Source organism: Alligator mississippiensis, chromosome 3 (genome assembly GCF_030867095.1).
Source record: "Alligator mississippiensis isolate rAllMis1 chromosome 3, rAllMis1, whole genome shotgun sequence".
NCBI classification, from domain to species: Eukaryota; Metazoa; Chordata; order Crocodylia; family Alligatoridae; genus Alligator; species Alligator mississippiensis.
The window spans coordinates 176,416,302-176,438,863 of record NC_081826.1 but is presented as its reverse complement, the minus strand read 5'-3'; the positions used below and the strand labels follow the sequence as shown (position 1 = coordinate 176,438,863).

General features: G+C 49.9%; 2 protein-coding genes across 11 annotated transcripts in view; both read right to left on the bottom strand.

The window, feature by feature from the left end:
- Window positions 1-22,562, bottom strand: part of MLLT3 (MLLT3 super elongation complex subunit) — a 307,823-nt gene that overhangs the window by 210,102 nt on the left and 75,159 nt on the right. The gene's annotated exons all lie outside the window — the stretch shown is intronic.
- On the bottom strand, window positions 20,814-22,085 carry LOC132249124 (transcriptional regulatory protein AlgP-like; the record flags this gene model as incomplete). The annotated part of the gene is made up of 2 exons (XM_059723490.1): window positions 20,814-21,410; window positions 21,645-22,085. Coding segments are annotated over 2 exons (1,038 nt in total), but the record flags the coding sequence as incomplete, so codon positions are not given.

The following is a 22,562-nucleotide window of genomic DNA, read 5'->3' as shown; positions in this document are numbered from 1 at the left end:
TACAAAACAAAGGCAAGACACAATCCAGGGAAGCTCTGAAAACAAGAAACTCCTCTCCCATGATTTTAAGAAACTGATGGTAGCTACTTAAAATACTGCATGACAACAGAAATATTTATGCCTTTTTGCACCCCAAATAAATCATTACTTCAATTTAAATCCACAAAATTATATACAGCCGGCTATAAATCACTTCAATATAAAGTAAATGTTCCCACAGTTACTGGACTCTTGAGACAGAAAGCTTTCTGAAATTATAGTAGGTTTGCTATATTGAGTGTACACATGCTATACACTTTGAAGAAATTAAAGCAAAACAAAAATGAAATATAACAACTTAGCATCCAGTATCTACTCTGAAGGGACATATATGCAGTTGTAACTACCACTGCTTAAGTCCAGCAATTGGATGGCTTATTTTTCCAAAATCCAATAATAAGATATCTTGCAGATTTATGAGGGTTGTAAATATGCAGACAACTACTGATATATCTATAGATATAGATATCAGATTTGAAGGTCAAATTCTAATGTTAGCTACCACAGACCATGAGAGAATACAATTTGGCATGAAGAGTTTTTTAAATACATATACATATAAACTAGGGCTATGCAAAACTTCAGGTGCCAATTCAATTCGGAGGAGATTCAGCCCGATTTGGTGGCCGAATCTCCAAATCCAAATCAGATCAGGGGACCAATAAAAAGGTCCAAATCGATTCGGAAAAGATTCGAACAGCTTCAATGATTCGGGCAGTCCCCGCCTGCTGAAGCAGGGAGCTGAAGACAGACTAGAAGCTGGTAAGTAGGGACCGGGCTAGGGGAGGCTGGAGGAGGGGAAAGGGGACCCCTACTAGGGCCCATCCCCTGCCTGCTCCCCCTGCCCCCCCCCCCATGGTTGCCCTGCCTGCCCCAGCTCCTGGCCCTTTAAGAAAACAAAAAAAACCAAAAAACCCCCAGACTCACTGGCTCTTGCATTGGCCTCGGGGCTTTGGAAGGCTCGTGCAGAGCCCCCAACACAGCATCGGGAAGTAGGGATTGCCACCTGCTGGGCAGAAACCAGTGAGTCGGCAGGTTTTGGAGGGGGGGGTTTCCCTTAAAGGGCCGGAGCTGGGGTGGGTGGGGCAGCCATGGGGGGGCTGAGACAGTGCAGGGGGCATTGGGGGGCTCATGCAGAGCCTTCCCATGCATCGTGGGGCAGTGGGAATCGCCCCCCACCTGGTAGCACCTGGTGAATCAGGGCTTTTTTTTTTTTCTTCAAAGTGCTAGGAGCTGGGGCTGGGAGAGCAGGTGGGGGATGGGCCTGTGCTGTCACCACAGGAACAGGGGAGCAGTTCCTGTGGTGAATCGATTTGGAACAGTGATTCAAATCACCAAATGGAATCACTGTTCCCTTAATCGTTCGAATCCAAATCCAAAGTGAATACTAGCTGTTTCGCACAAGTCTAATATACACATATATACTGTATAATATGGGAGGTGCCCCACCCCCTACTCGCCATCTTGGTCCCACCCCCTAACTCCTGACCTTTGCCACTGGAAGCCCCTCCCTTTGCCCCCAAAAGTACTTCTTTTGGGAAGGGGGTTTGCCATCTTGGAACTGGAAAAAAAAAATTGTGTACTAAAAATCAAACATTGACAATAACAGATTTTAATTTTTTAAAATATTTTTGTCCTTATTTGTGTGCGTGTGTGTGGTGTATATAGAGGTGATTGCATAATAGCTCAATATGAGATCTTACACTTGTATATTGTAGGGGAGTGTGGAAGGGTAGGGGGGTATTAAGGGGTCGGTATGTTGTTTGTGGGGGGCTGTATGTGTTTGTGTGTGTGTGAACATGTGTGTCTATTTGAGAGAGAGAGAAGGTGTGGGGGTATGTGTGGATGTCAGTGGGTTTATGAAAGGGGACTGGGTGTGGGAGTCCCACGTGGGCTCTGGGTGGCTGCAGCAGGGAACTGCCGGCAGTGGGAGGGACCGCTTTTCAGCCATGCTGAGCAACAGCTTGTGTTGCGCTGGCGCTGCTAAGCCTGGACAAGTGAGCCGGGAGTAGGCGCAGGGCATGCGGAGTTGTGGCTGCACGTGTGGGTCCCCACTGGTACTATAGGGCTGAGGCCAAAGGCAGCGGCAGCTGGAAGGAGCCACCGCCAGCCAGGCTGTCTTGAAAGGCAGTCCAGCTGCGGAGCAGCCCCAGCCCCACTGTGTGCCCAGAGGACAGCAGGACACGCCACGGCTGGACTGTGCCTGGGCCAGGGGACCCACCACGGACTGGACAAATACAGCCCATGGGCCAGATCCAGCCCATGGCAGGTATTTTGCCCACCCCTGCCCTACTGCCATGGTACAGCTGGAGCACTATCAAAAGCTGGTGCTGCTTCCTCACCAATGGCAGTGGAAACTGTTCCTGCTGCTGCCACTGTAAGAACAACAGAAGTTGTCAGTGCTCTTGCAGCAATAGCTGGAAGAGACGCTGGTCCTGCGGGCACTGTGGCAGTCATTACCACTGCCAGTCCCTCCCCCCAGGAACAACTAAAAGCTCCCCTGTTCCTGTAGTGACAGCAGCAGCAGAAAGAGCCTGGAAGAGCCACTGATCACTGGCAGCCTGCTAGAGATGACAGGCTGTCAGCAATGGGCTCAGAAAGGCTCCTCTTCTAAGGTCAGAGGGAACACAAGTGCAGCCCCTATGCTTCCTGGTTAAGGGAGCACACCTTTGAGATGACTTTTGTAGCTCTCCAGCCAAGGGGCTGGAACACCTGAATGCCCAACAGCACTATTTGTGTAATACTACGAATAAACATCAGTTCACAGTCTCACAGCATAAGGCACTAACAGATCTAACTGACTTTGTGTCTACACAACTGAGGCAGCTTTCTCCAAAATGTAAGAATGACATGTGGACACTCCACTCCCAAGTTAGAGAGAGACAGTAAAATTGCTGTCAAGGTTCCTTACTGTGTGTGTGGTATATATAGAGGTGATTGCATAATAGCTCAATATGAGATCTTACTCTTGTATATTGGAGGGGAGTGTAGTTCTTATGACATCATTAAAATGTCAACAGATACCACAGAATTACTAAAAATACTGCCCACCCTAATTTTAAGGTAGGGAAGTAGTTATTCCTCGAGCAGGGGTAGGCAACAGTTTTGGCCGAAGTGCTGAAAAACCCCACAATGCCTACCTTGGAAGGCACCGGAGTACCGGCATGCCAGAAAAACAAAACAAGGGCAGGGGACACACAGTAGGATGCCCTGCTTGTGCCCCTTGCTCCCCACCCAAAACCCCTGCCCCCCAGCCCAGGCTCCGTGGCTATCAGCAGCTACCCAGAACCTGGGCCAGCTGCAAACATCTGCTGCCTCTCTGCCCTGGCTCTGGCTCCAGGCTCAGCTGCCTCCGAGCCCTAGACCCAGCCCCGGGCTCCGGGGAGGCCCCAGATACCAGTGATGCTCCCCACTGTGCTGCCCTTGCCGCCACCTCTGCAGAGCAGCATTGGAACCCAGAGTGGAGGGGCACAGTGGGGGATGCAGAAAGTTGCCTGCCGCTACAAGCTCCCCATTGCCCTGGCCACACTTCCCCTGCAGGTGGGGGCAGCAACGAGGGGCACAACCCTGCGTGCTGCCCATGCTGCTCCCGTGCACGCAGGGGAACTGTGACCCGGGCAGCATGGAGCTTGCAGCAGCAGGCAGTTTCCCTGCACATCCCCTCTGTGTGCTGCCACTCCAGGTCACACACGTTGCGCTCTGGAGGGCCCAGGGGAGGGCAACAGGGCTGGGAGCTGTGCCAGGTTCCAACGCTGCTCTGCAGAAGCAGTGGCGAGGGCAGCACAGTGGGGAGCACTGCCGGTATCTGCTGCCTCCCCAGAGACTGGAGGCAGCTAGGGCCAGGGCCAGGGCAGAGGCAGCAGATGTTTCCAGAGGGCCCAGGTTCTGGGTAGCTGCTGATAGCCATGGAGCCCAGGCTGCTTGCAGCAGGGCTTCCATCCTCCCAGCTGGCTTCTGGGAGCAGCCCAAACTGTTAAATATTGTTGTCACTGGTTGTGATGCATCAGCCTCTGAAAATATGAACTAGAGGGTGCTGGGCAGTTGGAAGGTGGGGGACAGAGGAAGGGAGCAAAAGATCAGACCTAAGTATCTAGAAGCTGAGATAATATCTGCTTAAAATTTTTGTCAGGCATTCTTTTTTATAAAGCAGTCTCCCAACTTCTAGTATTCTTCTAAAGACAGTGGTTAAGCCCTTTTATACTCAAGGAACTCCTTGAAATATGCCAACTCCCAGCTTCCAGGGCTATTCTTTTCTTGCAAGGAACTCAGAAAAAACACAAAAGATCAGAATGTTTTTGACACACAGATTCCTATTGGGAATCTCTGGGTTTATCTTGCAAATCATGCTGTGGCACCCTGGTTGACAATCACTGTACTACAAGCCTTTGTAGTGAGGTGTCCTGAATTCGACATCGTAAACCGGGTCCAGCTGCAGCCAGTGAAAGATGTGCACTCCTGCTCACTTCTGCAATGCCTCTTTATATGCACATCAGAACTGCAGCAGCTGGTTCTGGCTCTGTATTCCCAGCAAACTGTCAAATGTGCAGTCTGCTGTGACACCAAGTCTTTCAGCTTGACTTTTTTTTTAGCTTAATCCCTCTATCGCATCAAATTATTTATGCATCAGCTTGTATTTTATCCAAGTTAAATCTCATTTCGTGATTTTTTTGCCTGTTTCTTAATCACTCACAGTCCCCTCTGTATTATTTCCTCTGTGTTCACAACTACTCCCAATTCAGCATCATTTGCAATTTCATTAGCGAGCTGTTTACTCCTTCTACATGGTTAATGAGGATCTTAAATAAGACAGGACTTAACACAGATCCCCTTGATACTTTACTGAACACCTTCCACTGAACATGATATGCTTTCCCATTTGCCATAACCTTTGTTTATGGTCCTTCAAGCTAGTTTCCAAACCAGGAGAGCATTCACATTCAAGCTGATTTGAATTAATTTTGAGAATTAGATTGCATGAGACTATCAGGTACTTGTAACTGTTGCATGTTTTACAAATTTGACTTGTTTGATATTTACATTGGTACAGCAGAGGAAATAAATCAAAGTATAACAGCCACTGACTTGTGAATTATGCTAGCAAGTTAAATGTTTCAATTCTGCCTTGTTACTCTTACAGGTATGAAAGATAGGTTTTTAGATAGTCCCCTGTGTCAGTCTCTGAGTGAACTGAAGAACTGGCAGGGACTTTGGTGAACAACTCCTGTACGGTTAGTTGATGTTATGGGGTATTATCACAATTGTAATAAACTTCCATTTTTCTTCTTGCCAAATTCAAGACATACCTTCTCCCTTCTCTCTCCATTCTTGAATCTGGAATGGGTCAAGCCACGAACAAACACATACCACTCTGGATTCATGTGGTAATATAGAAATAGGCATTTAAAATGTGATGCAGGTTCATGAATTATGTATAATCCCCCCAGTAGTTTTGACATACTTTTGCAAGATTCCCTTCCCTCCTTTTGCCTCTGCCGCTTCCCATAATACGTTCTGCCTCTACAACGTGAGAGTCATACAGACACAGCCTTTGTAATTTGCTTTATGGGTGCCTACATGACTCTCACTGCTCTAGTACTTACGCACTTCGGTCATGAATAGATTTTATCCTAAAAATCTGTGAAAATGGGAAATATTATCGCAATTTTACATGCAGAGCTCCGAGACCGAGTTATCAAAGTGGCCCTGGAAGTCTGTGGTCGAGCCAGGAATTGATTTATAATCCCAGATGGGCAGCATGTGCATTCAAACCATTCTTCAATTTTTCTCTCTCCTCTTCCTCAAACACCTTCTCCACATAGATTTCTCAAATCCTTTAAAAAACAGCATTTAAAATAATTATGTTGAAAACACCCCCATGTTCCAAGCACATCTGTTTTCATCTCTGCAGGGAGTGGGCAGGAAGGAGTCATAAGGAGGTAGGGGAAAAGGTAAGAGCATGTTAGCCCTATACTGGCTGCCTCTACTGGAGTACAACTAAGAGTGTAGGTAGTTTCCGGCTGCAGTTTAATAGCCTACTTTGAAATTCAAGTTTGCTCGTTCCTTCCTCCAAAATAATTATTTTAATTGTGAAACCAGGACCTGCCTGACAGCAATATTGGCACAAGGCTCTAGGCAAGCCCGTTCCTTTGCCTTTTTACTTTCCTCCTCCCAGAAGACTGTGACAAGTCATTTATTTGTCTGTAGTTGGCAAGTAGAGAAAGGAACCCCTTTCATAATATACCTTCAGAGTGGAGGGATTTTAAAAGAAAGCATTGGAGATAGTTTAGTTGAGTACCTGCCTAGTTAATAGGAGACTGGGGTTTATATTTGAGTTTCAGCTACTAACATCAAATTAAGCTGTTCTCTTTTGTTCCAGTTTCTCCTCTAGGCAGCTGTACATGTGTGGACAGCTTCTTCCGTTCACCTGGATGCCTGTTAACTCTCTCATCTCCTTGAGGTCTCAGCTTCCTTAAACTTCCTCCAAAAAGTCTCCCCATTGAGATCTGAGAAAAAGTGAGGGAGATGCAAAGGAACAAGGATTTTCAATCTCTGACCCCTGACAACACCCAGCTGGCTGTGTCAAATGAAGAGCTCAGGGAGAGAAAAGCCGAGGAGAATCGTGGTGGTCCAGTTTAGATCCAAACTTTCAGCATCAACCATGGCTTCACGGAACAGATAGAGAGAAGTCCAAATCTACTTCCCTGCCTCTGAATTGATCTTGAGAGTGTCCAGCTTAAGAGCACTGTCCATTCACTGTCCTATTGCCACCCACCTCTAAACTTGAGGATTCTGAGCTAAGTGAAAATAGGACTCATCTAACAAAGCTGAGAAACTCTTGTGTATGAAAAAGACCTTCTGTGCAACTCCAGGAGGAGTTCCTAACACATTAGAAAATAAGGTCATGGACTATGAACATGCATACACTGTTACAAACCACCTTAATTATCCTCCAAAACTACACCCGTTTCCCTGTAAGGACCATCCCCTAGCTCAATGGCTGACAACTTTTTAAAGTGGCAGGTCGAAACAACTGGCTAAGGTCAGAAGTGGGCCAATATTTCCCACCCAGCCACTGCCACCACTTTTCCTTGGTGCCCAGCTGCAGCATGGACAAATCCCCCTTGCTGCCAGGTCGCCAAAGCCTCCCAGTTTCCTGGGCTGGATCCAATGGTGAGCCAGTTCTGGCCCACAGGCCATATGTTGCTAACCCCTGCCTTATCTAGCCAAGAGAATGATGGGAGGGGAGAGACCAACATATGTTTCATCCGAGACATGGGGTAGCAAGGGGGGAAGGGGCCCACCCAAGAGGAGTCGGCATGCATAAGCCCACCCATCATTTAAAATGGGAGGGAGGGAGAGATTCCCTTCAACTCTTCAGGACAACTTTGTTAGTCAGGATTCAGATATGCATTGTTCACATCATAGCCTAGAATTCTGCACATCCAGTGCTACATATCTTGATCTTCTATCTTCCATTACAGTAAAAAGTTATTTTATTAAAGCATTTGGAGACTGATTATTTTATGAATTGTGCTGTGTTTTTTCCTTTACATCATTAAACTACAATATTCTCCAATGGAGCCCTTAATATATACCATGCGTCAGGATGAATTTCCCAGAGGCTAGTAGCCAATTCCACTTGCCAAAATGTCCTTGGCACCTACATTTTTTTTCTTCATAGAGCCAGCTGTTGTTATAAATTAACTGTTAAGAGAACTGAATGAGACATTTAACCTCTTGGGCATCAAAATTATATTATAGTTAGAAAAATGCCTGTAGAAGAGCACCTGGGCACCAAAGTTATCAGTTTCACTTGTATCCTCCAAGTAATTATTTTGGTTACTGACAGGCAAATTGTATATTACTGTTTGATCTGCATGGCTGCAGAAGGGCAAGCTGTACTAGGGATATGTTAGGACAGATTGGTGATTTATTTCATTCGGCATACTGATGTTTTTGCAGGCATAACATGTTCCCTCATCCCCACTTTGATAACGCGCTTAACTGTATCTATTTGAGAGGATGAAACATCTCACCAGCTCAGTCTGGTTATAATCAGATACCTAAGCTTATCAAGAGAGGGTATTATTTACAAAAGATTTACAAAATCCTTTTGGGAAACCTTACTAAGCTATTTCTTCTCCTCCCAACCTCCAAAATGTTGCCATAATTAAATTCCATGGATTTATTATACTTTACAAGAAAAAGATGTATGTATGTATTTCCTTGCTTTGGGATCATAGGAAGTATGAGCAGCTGACTGGATCTGTCCCATCACTATTTTATATCTACCATCTATCTCTTTTTTATCTTCTTCTTAGCCAAACTAAATGGTCCATAGAGATGTACTTCTCAGAGGCAAAGCTCCCATTAGCTCAGCCCTTTTAATGGCCTTACCAAATAGAAAACTGGATAGGATAGAAAACTGGTACAGTATTACATGTCAACAATTTGTGAAAAGTGCCTTATTCCCCTAATCCTTAATATACCAAGAATATCTAGATCACAGAAAGAGAACTAGAAACTATATGAAAAATTATTTTGTTTTAAGGAGGAAGGCAGTATTTACCTAGAGGTGAAACTTCATTGCATTAGACCTAATTGAAAAAATAAATTCACTGAATTCAGGAAGTGACTTTGATCATCTGTGTTCTGTATAACACCTCCAATATTGGTTGAAGTAGAGGCATAAGTTATATAAGCTGGTAAAATGGCTGGTAATATGAATATTTCTCTATATAGTATCTTATTTGCGATGATTGCTGCATTTTATCTCATTGCCTTTTGCTTCTACATAAGCTAATAATAACAAATAGTGTCCAATACAACTTTCCATACTCTTGAGACTTTTTGCCTCACTTGCAATGATGGGAAAAAAGTCCATGAAATCAGATCTTGAGAAAACATAACTCGGTCACTACTTTAAAAAGAAAATAAATTTTGAGTTGCACAGGTAAGACATCAACCAAGAAGCTGTGTGGCTCTCTTATCCCTCAGATTGGTATTTTAGGGTCAGTGTGCTTCTTTTATTTTGTTTTTTAAATAAGAGCTAAAGTACCAACATTGATTTACCAAAACCAGGATTCTCAGCAAGTTGTTTTTCATGAGGATGGCAAATCTAATATTTTGGAACTATCATTATTTAACAAAAAGACAAGTATTTAAAATAAAAATAAATGATAACTGTCATATTGAATGTAATATTTGAATGTTTGTAATAGTTGCCCATTAGCCAGTTTAGGAAGAAGACAAGATTTATCTTCTTATCTAGGCCATTGTTTTGGTCTACGTGCGGAAGGTCCTGACTTTGCTCAAAGTCTTAACTCTTGAATTTTATCTTTAGAGGCCTTTAACAAAGTTAACCTAAAAATGACCCTTAAGCAAACATCCCACATTCCGAGAAATCAAAACCTAGGAGTCAATTCAGTGATATGGAAATTCCTCAAAGTAATTAAATGGTCAAGAAAAGAAACTAATTACCCAGCAGAAATCTGCTGAGTAAGATCTGAGTCCAAATTTGGGATTAGTGAAAGGTTTGGGTAGGAGGGGCCCAAGATGGCAACTCACTCAATAAAAACTGTAACCTACTGTCCCAATTTGAAGGTAACCTCACTTGCAGAACAACGAAGGAAGAATCGCAAGTGTAGGCCAGATCAGACTGATCACCTGAACCACCCTCTCCGTGAACACGAATCTCTTAGTTCACGCTGAAGCTGCGGAGCACCCAAAAGGGACTGAAGGAAGGGGACTTAGTCCTATCAGTATTGAGGCCAGCCCGCTGAGGCCAGCCCATTGAACCGTACTACTGAGGCCAACCCATTAAATTGTACTACTGAGGAATGAAACCGTATTTAGGTGTTTGGCTTCTCGGAATTCTAGGATTGTAAGTATATTATGAAAAATAATAGTATTGATTCAAATTTAACTTTGAGTTGTAATTGTAATTGTTTTAAAGAAGTGCATTTGGAGCATTGTTTCTGATATCAGTAGTTATTGTGTTCTTAATATTTGTGGTGTTTCTTAAAGCTAAGCAGTGTTATATGCGTAGCAAAGAATTTTAAAATAAAATTGTGTTGTATGAATTAAGTGTGTAATCATTGTGAAATCGTGCAATCAACTAGATACTACCCCAGCCAGCGCATCAAACGAATCAGTAAGTTGTGTGGGATTTTCTCTATTCCATAACCCACTAGAGACAATAACATGGGACCCAATTTTATGGACAAACTGGATTCTTCAAGTCAATAATTACCTGGTTTTGTGCAGGATTTTGCATAAGGGGACATTAACCAAAAAATATATTATGTTTTATGATTATAATGTTTATATCATAACACAATATTATATACAATATTAATGTTATAATACATTAGGCTGATTATAATATTGTTTAAATGATGTTGCAGTTACCAAACCATGCACCCTGTTTAAAGTCAGTATTTTTCTGGAAAAAGAACCTTATGAATCAGTGCAAGATGAGTCATAGTTGCAAATAATTAAATTTCCAAAAGAACCCAAAATGAATGAACTGTTATAATCTCCAATTAGCCTGTTAAAGTTGTAGACTAAGACTTCCGATGTCAGAAAACATGAGGAAGAAAGGGAAAAGCTTACATTATAAAGTTAGATAATAAGTAAATGTAGTTTAAAAACTAAAAAAACAAAAACAACAAAAAAAAACCTAAAACAAAAAATAACCCACTGCAAAAATTACATTTCGTGAACAATTACTGCATCATGTAAAGAGCTGCTACAACCCTATGTCTAACTCCAAAGGAATACCACTACTATAGATCAAAAGTAGTTTAATGCCAGTACAAGAGAAGAGCCAACTAAAAAAAAACCAACAATAGATGGAAGAGTAGATTCTGGATTAACATGTCAAGTTTGCACATGATCTTTATTTCAGTTTCTGTCAAAGGGTAACAAGCTTAATTCAAACATTCTACAGTGTAAAACTAAAACTTATTTCCTGGGAGGGGTCCAAAAAAAAAAAGTTTAAAGTAGACTATGCCAAAAACCTAAAAAAGATTACTTTGTTTTAAACATGCTAACCTACTTGAAAAAAATTCATTCTCAAAAAAAAATTAATAAATAAAAAAGAAGTGCTGCAAGGTTGGGAAACAAGGTTCCTTCGATGAATTTGATATCTTGTATTAGACCAACCCAAATAGTTGGAGAATAGTTATTAAGCAAGCTTTCGGGTTCAAAAACCCTTTGTCAGGCTAAGGAAGTTTCAGCAGTTGGTGTGTGCTCTTCCTGGATGGAATGAAACGTAAAAAAGCCAGAGGCTGAGCTGGGGAGTCAGTTGCCAGGCAGATTATAATGTGTCAAAAATCCAATGTCTATGTTTAGTCCATGATCTCTAGTATCCAAGAGGTTGATGAAATGGAGTTCATGGGCTCGTCTCTGGGAAGTGTTGTGTAAGTTTCCTTTGAGGATCAGGACTGAGAGATTGGAGAGAGAGTGGCCCTCCTGTGAGAAATGTGCCCCCACCAGTAATTGGGTATTTCTTTGATAGATTTCCGGTGTGCGTTCATTCTGGTGCACAGTTGTTGTTTGGTCTCTCCTACATATTTTCCATCAGGCCATTTGGTGCATTGGATGAGATATATTACATTTCTGGAGGTGCAGCTGTAAGATCGAGGAATGCTGATGGCTCTGTTGTGGGGTGTAGTAATAGTGGGGGTGGTGGAGATGTGTTGGCAGGTTTTGCATTTCTTGTCCTGGCACAGTCTGGATCCTTTCGGTGTGTTCTGGGCTTGAGGAAGTTTGCTTCTAGAGATGAGGTTGGTGAGGTTCGGTGCTGGAGTATTCTAGAGAAAGTTGGATGGAGGGATGGTGATTGTTGAATTTCTGATGGAACTCAATCAGAGATTGTAGGTTTTCAGTCCAAATGATGAAGATGTCATCAATATATCTTAAGTATAGCAAGGGTTTGATGGTGCAGTTCTTGAGGAAGTCTTCTTCCAGGTGGCTCATAAAAAGGTTGGCATGCTGTGGGGCCATTTTAGTGCCCATTGCTGTTCCCATCATCTGGAGGAAGTGTTGATTATTAAAAGTGAAATTGTTGTGTGTGAGGATGAAGTGTATAAGGTCAGTAATATCTTTGGGTCTGTATTCTGAGTTGTAATCTTGTTCCTGTAGATATGTAAGGCAGGCTTGGATGCCATCCTGGTGCGGGATGTTGGTATATAGGCTGGTAACGTCCATGGTGGCTAGGAGTGTGTTGTTGGGAAGGTGGTCTATGTTTTTAAGTTTCTGTAGAAAGTCTGTGGTGTCTTGTACAAAACTTGCTCTGTGGGTGACAAGCAGTTTTAGGATTGAGTCAACGAAACCTGATATTTCCTCTGTTAGGGTCCCATGGTTGGATATGATAGGTCTGGCAGGGTTCCCTTGTTTATGGATTTTAGGGAGCATGTAAAAAGTCCCTGGGTTAGGTAGCGGGGGGATCAAGGTCTGTAGTTTTTCTTGTAGTCTTGATGGAAATGATTTGATGGTATTGTTGAGTTTTTTGGTGAAAAGGGGAGTAGGATCTTCTTGTAGTTCTTTGTAGTAGGTGGTGTCAGAGAGCTGTCTCTTGGCTTCCTTTATGTAATCCTCATGGTTTAGGATGACTATGGCTCCTTCTTTATCTGCTGGTTTTATTACTATTTGGTGGTTAGATCTTAGAGATTCTATGGCCTTTTTCTCTGGTAGAGAAAGGTTGTTGTGGTGGTGTGTGTTGCTGATTATTTCAGTATTCATTCTTTCCCTGAAGCAGTCAATGTAGCGGTCAAGGTTAGGGTTTCATCCACTGTGAGGTGTCCAGTCTGATGTTTTTTGGGGCTTTTTGGCATTGATCCTTTCCTGAATGTTGTCAGAGGATGAGTTGTTGTTGGGAGTGGGTTCATTTTGGTCGTGGAAATTTTCTTTGAGGCGCAGGCGTCGGAAGAATTCTTCTAGTTCTCCACATTGAAGTACTTTATTAGGGTATTTTTCTGGACAGAAATTTAGGTCTTTAGAAAGGACAGATTTTTCAGTTTTGGTAAGCATGTGTGGAGAGATTGATAATATTTGTGGGTTGGTTGCTGCTTTCAGTTTTATCAAGTTTGAGGTTGGAATGTTGTAAAGTGTTGGCATTATTCCTCTGATGGTTGTTTTGTGGCTGGGGAGTTTGTTCTTGGAGTAATTTGTTCCATTTCTTCTTTTTATGTAGGATGAATGCTGTAGAAAGTTTTTCGTAGTCTCTTTGAATCCACCGTATATTGTCAGGGAACATGCATGGATTTCTGTCTTTTAAGTTGTTGTAGTATATGGTGATTTTCTTCCTGAGTTGGTCTCTTTTGGAGTAGAGTAGGTGAAGTAGATTATTTCTAAGTTTCTCTGAAGTTTTTCTGCATAGCTGTGAAGCATATTTGGAGTTGTGTGTAGTAGTCAGGGGATTGTAGATGTTTAGTCCTCGGGGAATGAAGTTGTGTTTCTTGCAAAGGCTTAGAAAATATGTCGCTGTTGAGTTTGGCTTCTTTCTTCTTTCAAGGTTGGGAAGAATTCACTTTGAAAAAAAGAAAGATACTCTTAGAGGTGTAGCAACCTCAGGAGCACCTGGGGCAGGGGAGAGAGGATGAAAGATGGTATGTTGACCACTGTAGATGGAGAGAGGGAAGATGTGGGTGAGGGGAAAGGAAGGGAAGGCTTATCTTCTTGAGCTACTGCTCAGATGACAGCTGGGCTCCTTGGGAGCCAACCCTGGTGCCCCATTTGCTCCCTCCTCCTCAAAACACATACATATAGGATGTAGGGCTATGCCTGCTCTGGCAAAGGCTCTCTGGAGAGGTGGGCAAGAAAGCATCATTCTACTCCCCCCCCCCCCCCCCCCGGATATACTGCTTGGTGGGCACTGCAATGCCCAGTTCCTACAGCTGGGCAGGGCCAGTTCCAGGTTGTGCCTGCCATGGCAAAGACCCAGGGGATATATCCAAATGACCACACACATGTGGTTTGCAGTGCTGAAAGCTTATCCGTGGTGCTGCAAAACAAATGCCCTGCACATGCATAGGGTCACTGCACTGCTAATTAGCTATGTGGCAGTGCACATGGCAGCAGCATGTGCCGCCCAACACCAGAGGCTAGCCAGCCAGAGCCAAACTCTAGCTGCCGACCAAGCTCCATGCACCCAGGATCACTGCCACTGCAGCCCCGGGAGGCCCCCAGGATCCCAGGTAAGGCTGCTGGCACTATCCCAGGTGCTGGATGCAGCCTCCCGTGCCCTACCCAGGGCAACTTGCCGCATACCAAAGCACATGTGCAGTGGCGTTCCCCAGGGTCATGTAGCAGCGGCACAAATATGTGCTGCTGCCATTTGTCCCAGAGGAAACAAGTTCCTCCCTGTGGGGATGCATCCAGGGAGGCAATTCCGGCACCCCCTCATAGTTGGTGCCCCATCCTAGTTACACTACAGGATATTGTATACCTGCTTCAAGTGCACATTTCTATGCAACACTATCAAGAAAGGTAAAACAAAGTAAAAAATTTGAGCAAAACACATTTTCTCTCTGTCTTCCAGTTCTTGAGCCTTTAAGTTTCACCTGTTTCAAGTTTTCTCCCCTAACCACAAAGACTAAAGTTAAACTTACTTAAAAATAATGAAACATTCTCAGTAATAGCTTGACTCCAAAACTTGGGGCTTTGAAAATAAACACCAAAAATATCACAAGACTTGAAATTAAATTATTCAAGTAAGAGGAAATAGTTGAAATGGAGCACCGGTCTATTGTATATCCATAAACTAAACTAAATACTTATTTACACTCTTGCATATATTACCCACAAAGATAGTTCTCAGCTTGTGGAATATTAGTAAGTAGCCCATTTATTGCTCCCTTCAGGATACAATGGCTCTGGAGATTTTGAACAGAATATCTGCTCTATATCATCATCTTGAACACAGTGCAATAAATACCATGGCAATTTTGTAACTATGTGAAATAGCTTCTGGTTTTAGTCCATGACTGATCTCACAACTCCTTACATTTAGGAAAAGGATGCCACTTAGGAATAAATATCATTTGAAATAGTGTGTTTTTTAAAAAAAGGTGAAGCAATGAAGCTTTTAAACATCTAGCGTATGCTAAATTGGGAAGCAGCACAGTTCAGTGTCCTTTGAAATGGTATTAGAAGGTTTCAGTTTTGTCTTCTACCATTCAGTCAATGGAGCTATGACAATATAGTAGGGCCAACAGGCAGCCCCCATGAAGTTTAAGTATACAGACATTTTCTATTGTGGAAATAGATTATACTATTATACTCATGCAGAATAAAATCATTTTGATTTCACTTTAGTCTATATTGGTTTTAACCATCATATAGTAAACGGCTGCGGAAAAAAGTATATGGAGGAAGCAGGCTATAATCAAAATCTACAAGCAGAAAGCTAATTTGATTAAATGGAAATTAAAGCATCAGTTAAATCACTTTCTATTAAAGTCTTTCTTACTTTTATGAAGTGAATATCCAATACTCATGAAGCTTGCTTATTCTAATTCAAAACTAATTGTTTTGCGTAATTGGCATCAGTATTATTTTAATTGTTTTACACTTGTAAAATGGTTGAAGCATATTAATGAAGCAATCTCATCCATCACAAGGTGTGGTTCAGAATGGTAGCCTAGACAAGCAAGATGCTATGTTTGAAATTCTGCCATCTGCATTCATACGTAGTTTACCAAACAATGAGAACTGTGACTTTTTAACAAAGTAACTGTCTTTTATAGTCTACATTACAAATTGATGACAACAGGACAATGCAGCAATTATCCAAAGCCCCCCAAAACAGGCTATCCAAGCCAAAGATCATCACCTTAGGTAACAGAGTAATGCATGTTTTCTTTCTGACTTTAGCACTAGAATTACTGCTGCATTCAAATAATTATGATGTGCTTTCAGGACTGATCTGCTTTTTAATCCAGACAATAGCATTGCTACAGGGATGAAACAAGAAGTAGAGAAAATAGGAAAGTCCAACTGTCTGATGAACATTCCCAACTAAACAAATAAACAAATTTCCATCTTGATGCTGGGAATAGCTCTGGATAATCTTTGGATGGGAAGTGGGGTGTGATGTTGACCTGTCCTTACTTCATTTTCCTTAACATCTTGTTGGTTTTTCCATATAAACTTTTATTTATCATTAGAAGCTGGAGTTTGTAAGTCTCAGCATTGCCAGCTGTTGTGGTAACCCAACTAACTCAATACAGTGAAGTGATATTAAGCATTTGTTAGCTTGGAAAAAGAAGGGCATCCTTTCTTTTTATATAAAGTTCTCCCCCATCCCCATTGTTATTAATGATAATTTAGGATCTTCAAAGTGGAGTTGGTTTTCCAGTGACATGTATAATATTTTCCAGTTTGTACCATTCACTTCCATATGCTATTAATTATGCAGATGGAAAGGGTTTGTTGGCATATCCTGGGCACATGGACCATCACAGACAGCTCAAAACTCCTACTCTGAAAGTATGCGTTTCCCCCGCTATTCATTCTCTAAGCTCAGGATGCTGAGCATAGCTCTATCAGGAGGACTGAAGGTAATATTTCGTGATTGCACCACTTTATTTGGAGTGGTGTGGGCAGGGAAAATTACTTTGATGGCCTTTTCAATGCAGGATTTTTAGCCTGGCTGAAGAGTTCATCATGATTTTCCATTTCTCCTTCCACCATACGACACAGAGTAGGAAGCTATGGACCTGATAGTATCTATATTTTCCTGCTTGGTCTTTCTGGAGAAGCCCTGCAGGTGGCAGCAGCTCAGGCTTGGACTTTCACATTCTGCATTGATGTTCTCAGCTTGGCATTAAACTAGCAACTCCCCAATAGCCACAAAAAAAAAAAAAAAAAAAAAAAAAAGATATTTCCTTGAAATTCCCTTCTCCACCCCCCCTCCCTCCCCCACTCGTGATGCAAAAAAAAATAGTTTAAAATACAGGCAGAAAGATTTTTCAGAGGACACAGATTACAACTGGATTTTAAGACGGTATGTTTCTGATGTTGTTCATGGAGCATCTTTCTTACCGCAGAGATCATCACTGTAACCATTCACCTTTACAAAGGCTGCATAACAAAAAGACACTAAATACCTGCAGCTCCTAATTAATTCAGCAGCAGAAGCAAGTAATCTACAACCTGAGGAAACAAGTCCAGAGTACAGCAATGCTACTTTTTTTGTTTTGTTTTACAAATGTCAGGCTTCATCACTCATGTAAAACAAATCACTTTCTGATTCCATTTCTCCATCTGTAAACAAGCTGATGCTTACACAAATTACGAAATTAATGTAGGGAGTTAAAGCTAATAACAGGACGCCTAAAATGCCCCCCCTCCCATCCTATGCTGCCAACAACTGTAAAGATAAATCCTATCTGCTGAAAAGTGAACACTTTGCTCTGAAGTTACTACAAAAATGTCATCAGGGGAGTTCTATATGAACTGCATCTTCAACACAGTGATTCTCAACCAAGGTGCTGGGGAACCCTGGGATGCCACCAGGTCTTCTGAAAGCTACTGTGAGGAGGTAAGTGAAGTGTTAGGGGATAAACAGGTTAAACTAAGCAGATACACCCAGGAGCAGTTGCTGGGCCCCTCTGCAAGTAGGTAAGCACTGTAATATATAATTAGTTTTTGAAATTCTGTGCTAGTCAATACATGAAAGTTATGGGGCAGCTAGAAGAAAATTACTTAGCAGAGGTCCTCCAAGATAAATCCCAAGACCTATCCAATTAAATTAGGGGTGCACCGATGGAGATTTTTGGGGCTGATACCAATGGCCAATTTTTAACGAGCCATATCAGCTGATACCGATCTGACTGCCAATAGACAACTGGGCAACATGGAGAGCAGCGTCAGGCTAGTAGGTCTGTTGTGGGGGAAGAGGTGGGGGGGAGGGAAGGGGCACGGGGAGGGCAGATTAATACCCCAGCAGTGAGAGATAGAGTGGGGTTGAGGCAAGGGCAGGGCGCTGCATGACCAGGGTGGGGCATGGGACCAAGTCGTGAATGGTTCATCTGGGGGATGCGGGGGAGGGGAAGGGCATCTCCTGCTGCTGCATGCATACCAGGAAGACATGGGGAGATGCCCCTGGATCTGTGTGTGGGGTAAGGACAGGAGAAAATCTTGAGCATATTGTTCCTGTGCCCACCTATACTCTAATAGGCGTTCCCACGCAGCTTTTGCCCAGGTAGTTGATCTGATTAGTCCCGGACTTGCGGGGGGCCCCAGAGGGTACCTCGGCTGATGTCAGGAGACCCCCTTAACTTGCCTGCCACGACTTTTGATGGATCCTCAGTGGAGGGGGTCTCCTTCGAGGGAGCCTCCAGGGTCGTCATGCCTTGCGGTGGGCACTCACGGGGCTCCGACCTCCCCTACACCCCGGCCAAATGCCACCTTCAGCTGGAGGTCTTCACGGCTTGCTTTACCACTGGCTCCTACTTGTTTCTTCACCCAGACGTCCCATTGTTCACCGGCAACAGGACCTGGTGTCCTGGGCCGTGCTCCGGCACGAGGCTGAAAGGCTCTTAATTTTTGCCGCCCTCACTCCTATCCTAACACCCTCTGTGACACCACGTTAAATACCCACCACCGTGCTAGCCTGAGGGGTGCAGCCGTCAGGCCAGAAGGGGTCTAGAAGGAAAGCCGAGTGACTCGGCCCATGAGACCCTGTGCTTCCCCGGTGCCCCCTCGGCTCCCAGCTTCCCCATAGCTTCTTCCTCTGCTGTCCTCACCACTGGCTTCGCTGCCAGCTTTCTGACTGGCTCCTTCAGCGGTTTCTTCACCCACTTCCTTGTTGGCTCTTCTGCCGGCTCCGCTGCCAGGTCCGTTGCGGGCTCCTCTGCCTGCTTCGCAGCTCCCTCCCTCGCCGGCTCCGCTGCCGGCTCCCACGCCGGCTCCGCTGCCGGCTCCGCTGCCGGCTCCCACGCCGGCTCCGCTGCCGGCTCCGCTGCCGGCTCCCTCGCCGGCTCCGCTGCCGGCTCCCTCGCCGGCTCCGCTGCCGCTGCCGGCTCCGCTGCCGCTGCCGGCTCCCTCGCCGGCTCCGCTGCCGCTGCCGGCTCCCTCGCCGGCTCCGCTGCCGCTGCCGGCTCCGCTGCCGCTGCCGGCTCCGCTGCCGGCTCCGCTGCCGCTGCCGGCTCCGCTGCCGCTGCCGGCTCCCTCGCCGGCTCCGCTGCCGCTGCCGGCTCCCTCGCCGGCTCCGCTGCCGCTGCCGGCTCCCTCGCCGGCTCCGCTGCCGCTGCCGGCTCCCTCGCCGGCTCCGCTGCCGCTGCCGGCTCCGCTGCCGCTGCCGGCTCCGCTGCCGGCTCCGCTGCCGCTGCCGGCTCCGCTGCCGCTGCCGGCTCCCTCGCCGGCTCCCTCGCCGGCTCCGCTGCCGCTGCCGGCTCCCTCGCCGGCTCCCTCGCCGGCTCCGCTGCCGCTGCCGGCTCCCTCGCCGGCTCCCTCGCCGGCTCCGCTGCCGCTGCCGGCTCCCTCGCCGGCTCCGCTGCCGCTGCCGGCTCCCTCGCCGGCTCCGCTGCCGCTGCCGGCTCCCTCGCCGGCTCCGCTGCCGCTGCCGGCTCCCTCGCCGGCTCCGCTGCCGGCTCCGCTGCCGCTGCCGGCTCCGCTGCCGCTGCCGGCTCCCTCGCCGGCTCCCTCGCCGGCTCCGCTGCCGCTGCCGGCTCCCTCGCCGGCTCCCTCGCCGGCTCCGCTGCCGCTGCCGGCTCCCTCGCCGGCTCCCTCGCCGGCTCCGCTGCCGCTGCCGGCTCCCTCGCCGGCTCCGCTGCCGCTGCCGGCTCCCTCGCCGGCTCCCTCGCCGGCTCCGCTGCCGCTGCCGGCTCCGCTGCCGCTGCCGGCTCCCTCGCCGGCTCCCTCGCCGGCTCCGCTGCCGCTGCCGGCTCCCTCGCCGGCTCCCTCGCCGGCTCCGCTGCCGCTGCCGGCTCCGCTGCCGCTGCCGGCTCCGCTGCCGCTGCCGGCTCCCTCGCCGGCTCCGCTGCCGGCTCCCTCGCCGGCTCCCTCGCCGGCTCCGCTGCCGGCTCCCTCGCCGGCTCCGCTGCCGGCTCCCTCGCCGGCTCCGCTGCCGGCTCCGCTGCCGGCTCCGCTGCCGGCTCCCTCGCCGGCTCCCTCGCCGGCTCCGCTGCCGGCTCCGCTGCCGGCTCCCTCGCCGGCTCCGCTGCCGGCTCCGCTGCCGGCTCCCTCGCCGGCTCCGCTGCCGGCTCCGCTGCCGGCTCCCTCGCCGGCTCCGCTGCCGGCTCCCTCGCCGGCTCTCTCGCCGGCTCCGCTGCCGGCTCCCTCGCCGGCTCCCTCGCCGGCTCCGCTGCCGGCTCCCTCGCCGGCTCCCTCGCCGGCTCCGCTGCCGGCTCCCTCGCCGGCTCCGCTGCCGCTGCCGGCTCCGCTGCCGCTGCCGGCTCCCTCGCCGGCTCCGCTGCCGCTGCCGGCTCCCTCGCCGGCTCCGCTGCCGCTGCCGGCTCCCTCGCCGGCTCCGCTGCCGCTGCCGGCTCCCTCGCCGGCTCCGCTGCCGCTGCCGGCTCCGCTGCCGGCTCCGCTGCCGCTGCCGGCTCCGCTGCCGCTGCCGGCTCCGCGACCGGCTCCGCTGCCGCTGCCGGCTCCGCTGCCGGCTCCGCTGCCGCTGCCGGCTCCCTCGCCGGCTCCCTCGCCGGCTCCGCTGCCGCTGCCGGCTCCCTCGCCGGCTCCCTCGCCGGCTCCGCTGCCGCTGCCGGCTCCCTCGCCGGCTCCCTCGCCGGCTCCGCTGCCGCTGCCGGCTCCCTCGCCGGCTCCGCTGCCGCTGCCGGCTCCCTCGCCGGCTCCCTCGCCGGCTCCGCTGCCGCTGCCGGCTCCCTCGCCGGCTCCGCTGCCGCTGCCGGCTCCCTCGCCGGCTCCGCTGCCGCTGCCGGCTCCCTCGCCGGCTCCGCTGCCGGCTCCCTCGCCGGCTCCGCTGCCGGCTCCCTCGCCGGCTCCGCTGCCGGCTCCCTCGCCGGCTCCCTCGCCGGCTCCGCTGCCGGCTCCGCCGCCGGCTCCCTCGCCGGCTCCGCTGCCGGCTCCCTCGCCGGCTCCGCTGCCGGCTCCCTCGCCGGCTCCGCTGCCGGCTCCCTCGCCGGCTCCGCTGCCGGCTCCCTCGCCGGCTCCGCTGCCGGCTCCCTCGCCGGCTCCCTCGCCGGCTCCGCTGCCGGCTCCCTCGCCGGCTCCCTCGCCGGCTCCGCTGCCGGCTCCCTCGCCGGCTCCCTCGCCGGCTCCGCTGCCGGCTCCCTCGCCGGCTCCCTCGCCGGCTCCGCTGCCGGCTCCCTCGCCGGCTCCGCTGCCGGCTCCCTCGCCGGCTCCCTCGCCGGCTCCGCTGCCGGCTCCCTCGCCGGCTCCGCTGCCGGCTCCCTCGCCGGCTCCGCTGCCGCTGCCGGCTCCGCTGCCGCTGCCGGCTCCCTCGCCGGCTCCGCTGCCGCTGCCGGCTCCCTCGCCGGCTCCGCTGCCGCTGCCGGCTCCGCTGCCGCTGCCGCTGCCGGCTCCGCTGCCGGCTCCGCTGCCGCTGCCGGCTCCGCTGCCGCTGCTGGCTCCGCTGCCGCTGCCGGCTCCCTCGCCGGCTCCCTCGCCGGCTCCGCTGCCGCTGCCGGCTCCGCTGCCGCTGCCGGCTCCCTCGCCGGCTCCCTCGCCGGCTCCGCTGCCGCTGCCGGCTCCGCTGCCGCTGCCGGCTCCCTCGCCGGCTCCCTCGCCGGCTCCCCCGCCGGCTCCCTCGCCGGCTCCCCCGCCGGCTCCCTCGCCGGCTCCGCCGCCGGCTCCCTCGCCGGCTCCGCCGCCGGCTCCCTCGCCGGCTCCCTCGCCGGCTCCGCCGCCGGCTCCCTCGCCGGCTCCCTCGCCGGCTCCGCCGCCGGCTCCCTCGCCGGCTCCCTCGCCGGCTCCGCCGCCGGCTCCGCCGCCGGCTCCCTCGCCGGCGCCGCCGCCGGCTCCCTCGCCGGCTCCGCCGCCGGCTCCCTCGCCGGCTCCCTCGCCGGCTCCGCTGCCGGCTCCCTCGCCGGCTCCCTCGCCGGCTCCGCTGCCGGCTCCCTCGCCGGCTCCGCTGCCGGCTCCCTCGCCGGCTCCCTCGCCGGCTCCGCTGCCGGCTCCCTCGCCGGCTCCGCTGCCGGCTCCCTCGCCGGCTCCGCTGCCGGCTCCCTCGCCGGCTCCGCTGCCGGCTCCCTCGCCGGCTCCGCTGCCGGCTCCCTCGCCGGCTCCGCTGCCGGCTCCGCTGCCGGCTCCCTCGCCGGCTCCCTCGCCGGCTCCGCTGCCGCTGCCGGCTCCGCTGCCGCTGCCGGCTCCCTCGCCGGCTCCGCTGCCGCTGCCGGCTCCCTCGCCGGCTCCGCTGCCGCTGCCGGCTCCCTCGCCGGCTCCGCTGCCGCTGCCGGCTCCCTCGCCGGCTCCGCTGCCGCTGCCGGCTCCGCTGCCGCTGCCGCTGCCGGCTCCGCTGCTGCTGCCGCTGCCGGCTCCGCTGCCGGCTCCGCTGCCGCTGCCGGCTCCGCTGCCGCTGCCGCTGCCGGCTCCGCTGCCGCTGCCGCTGCCGG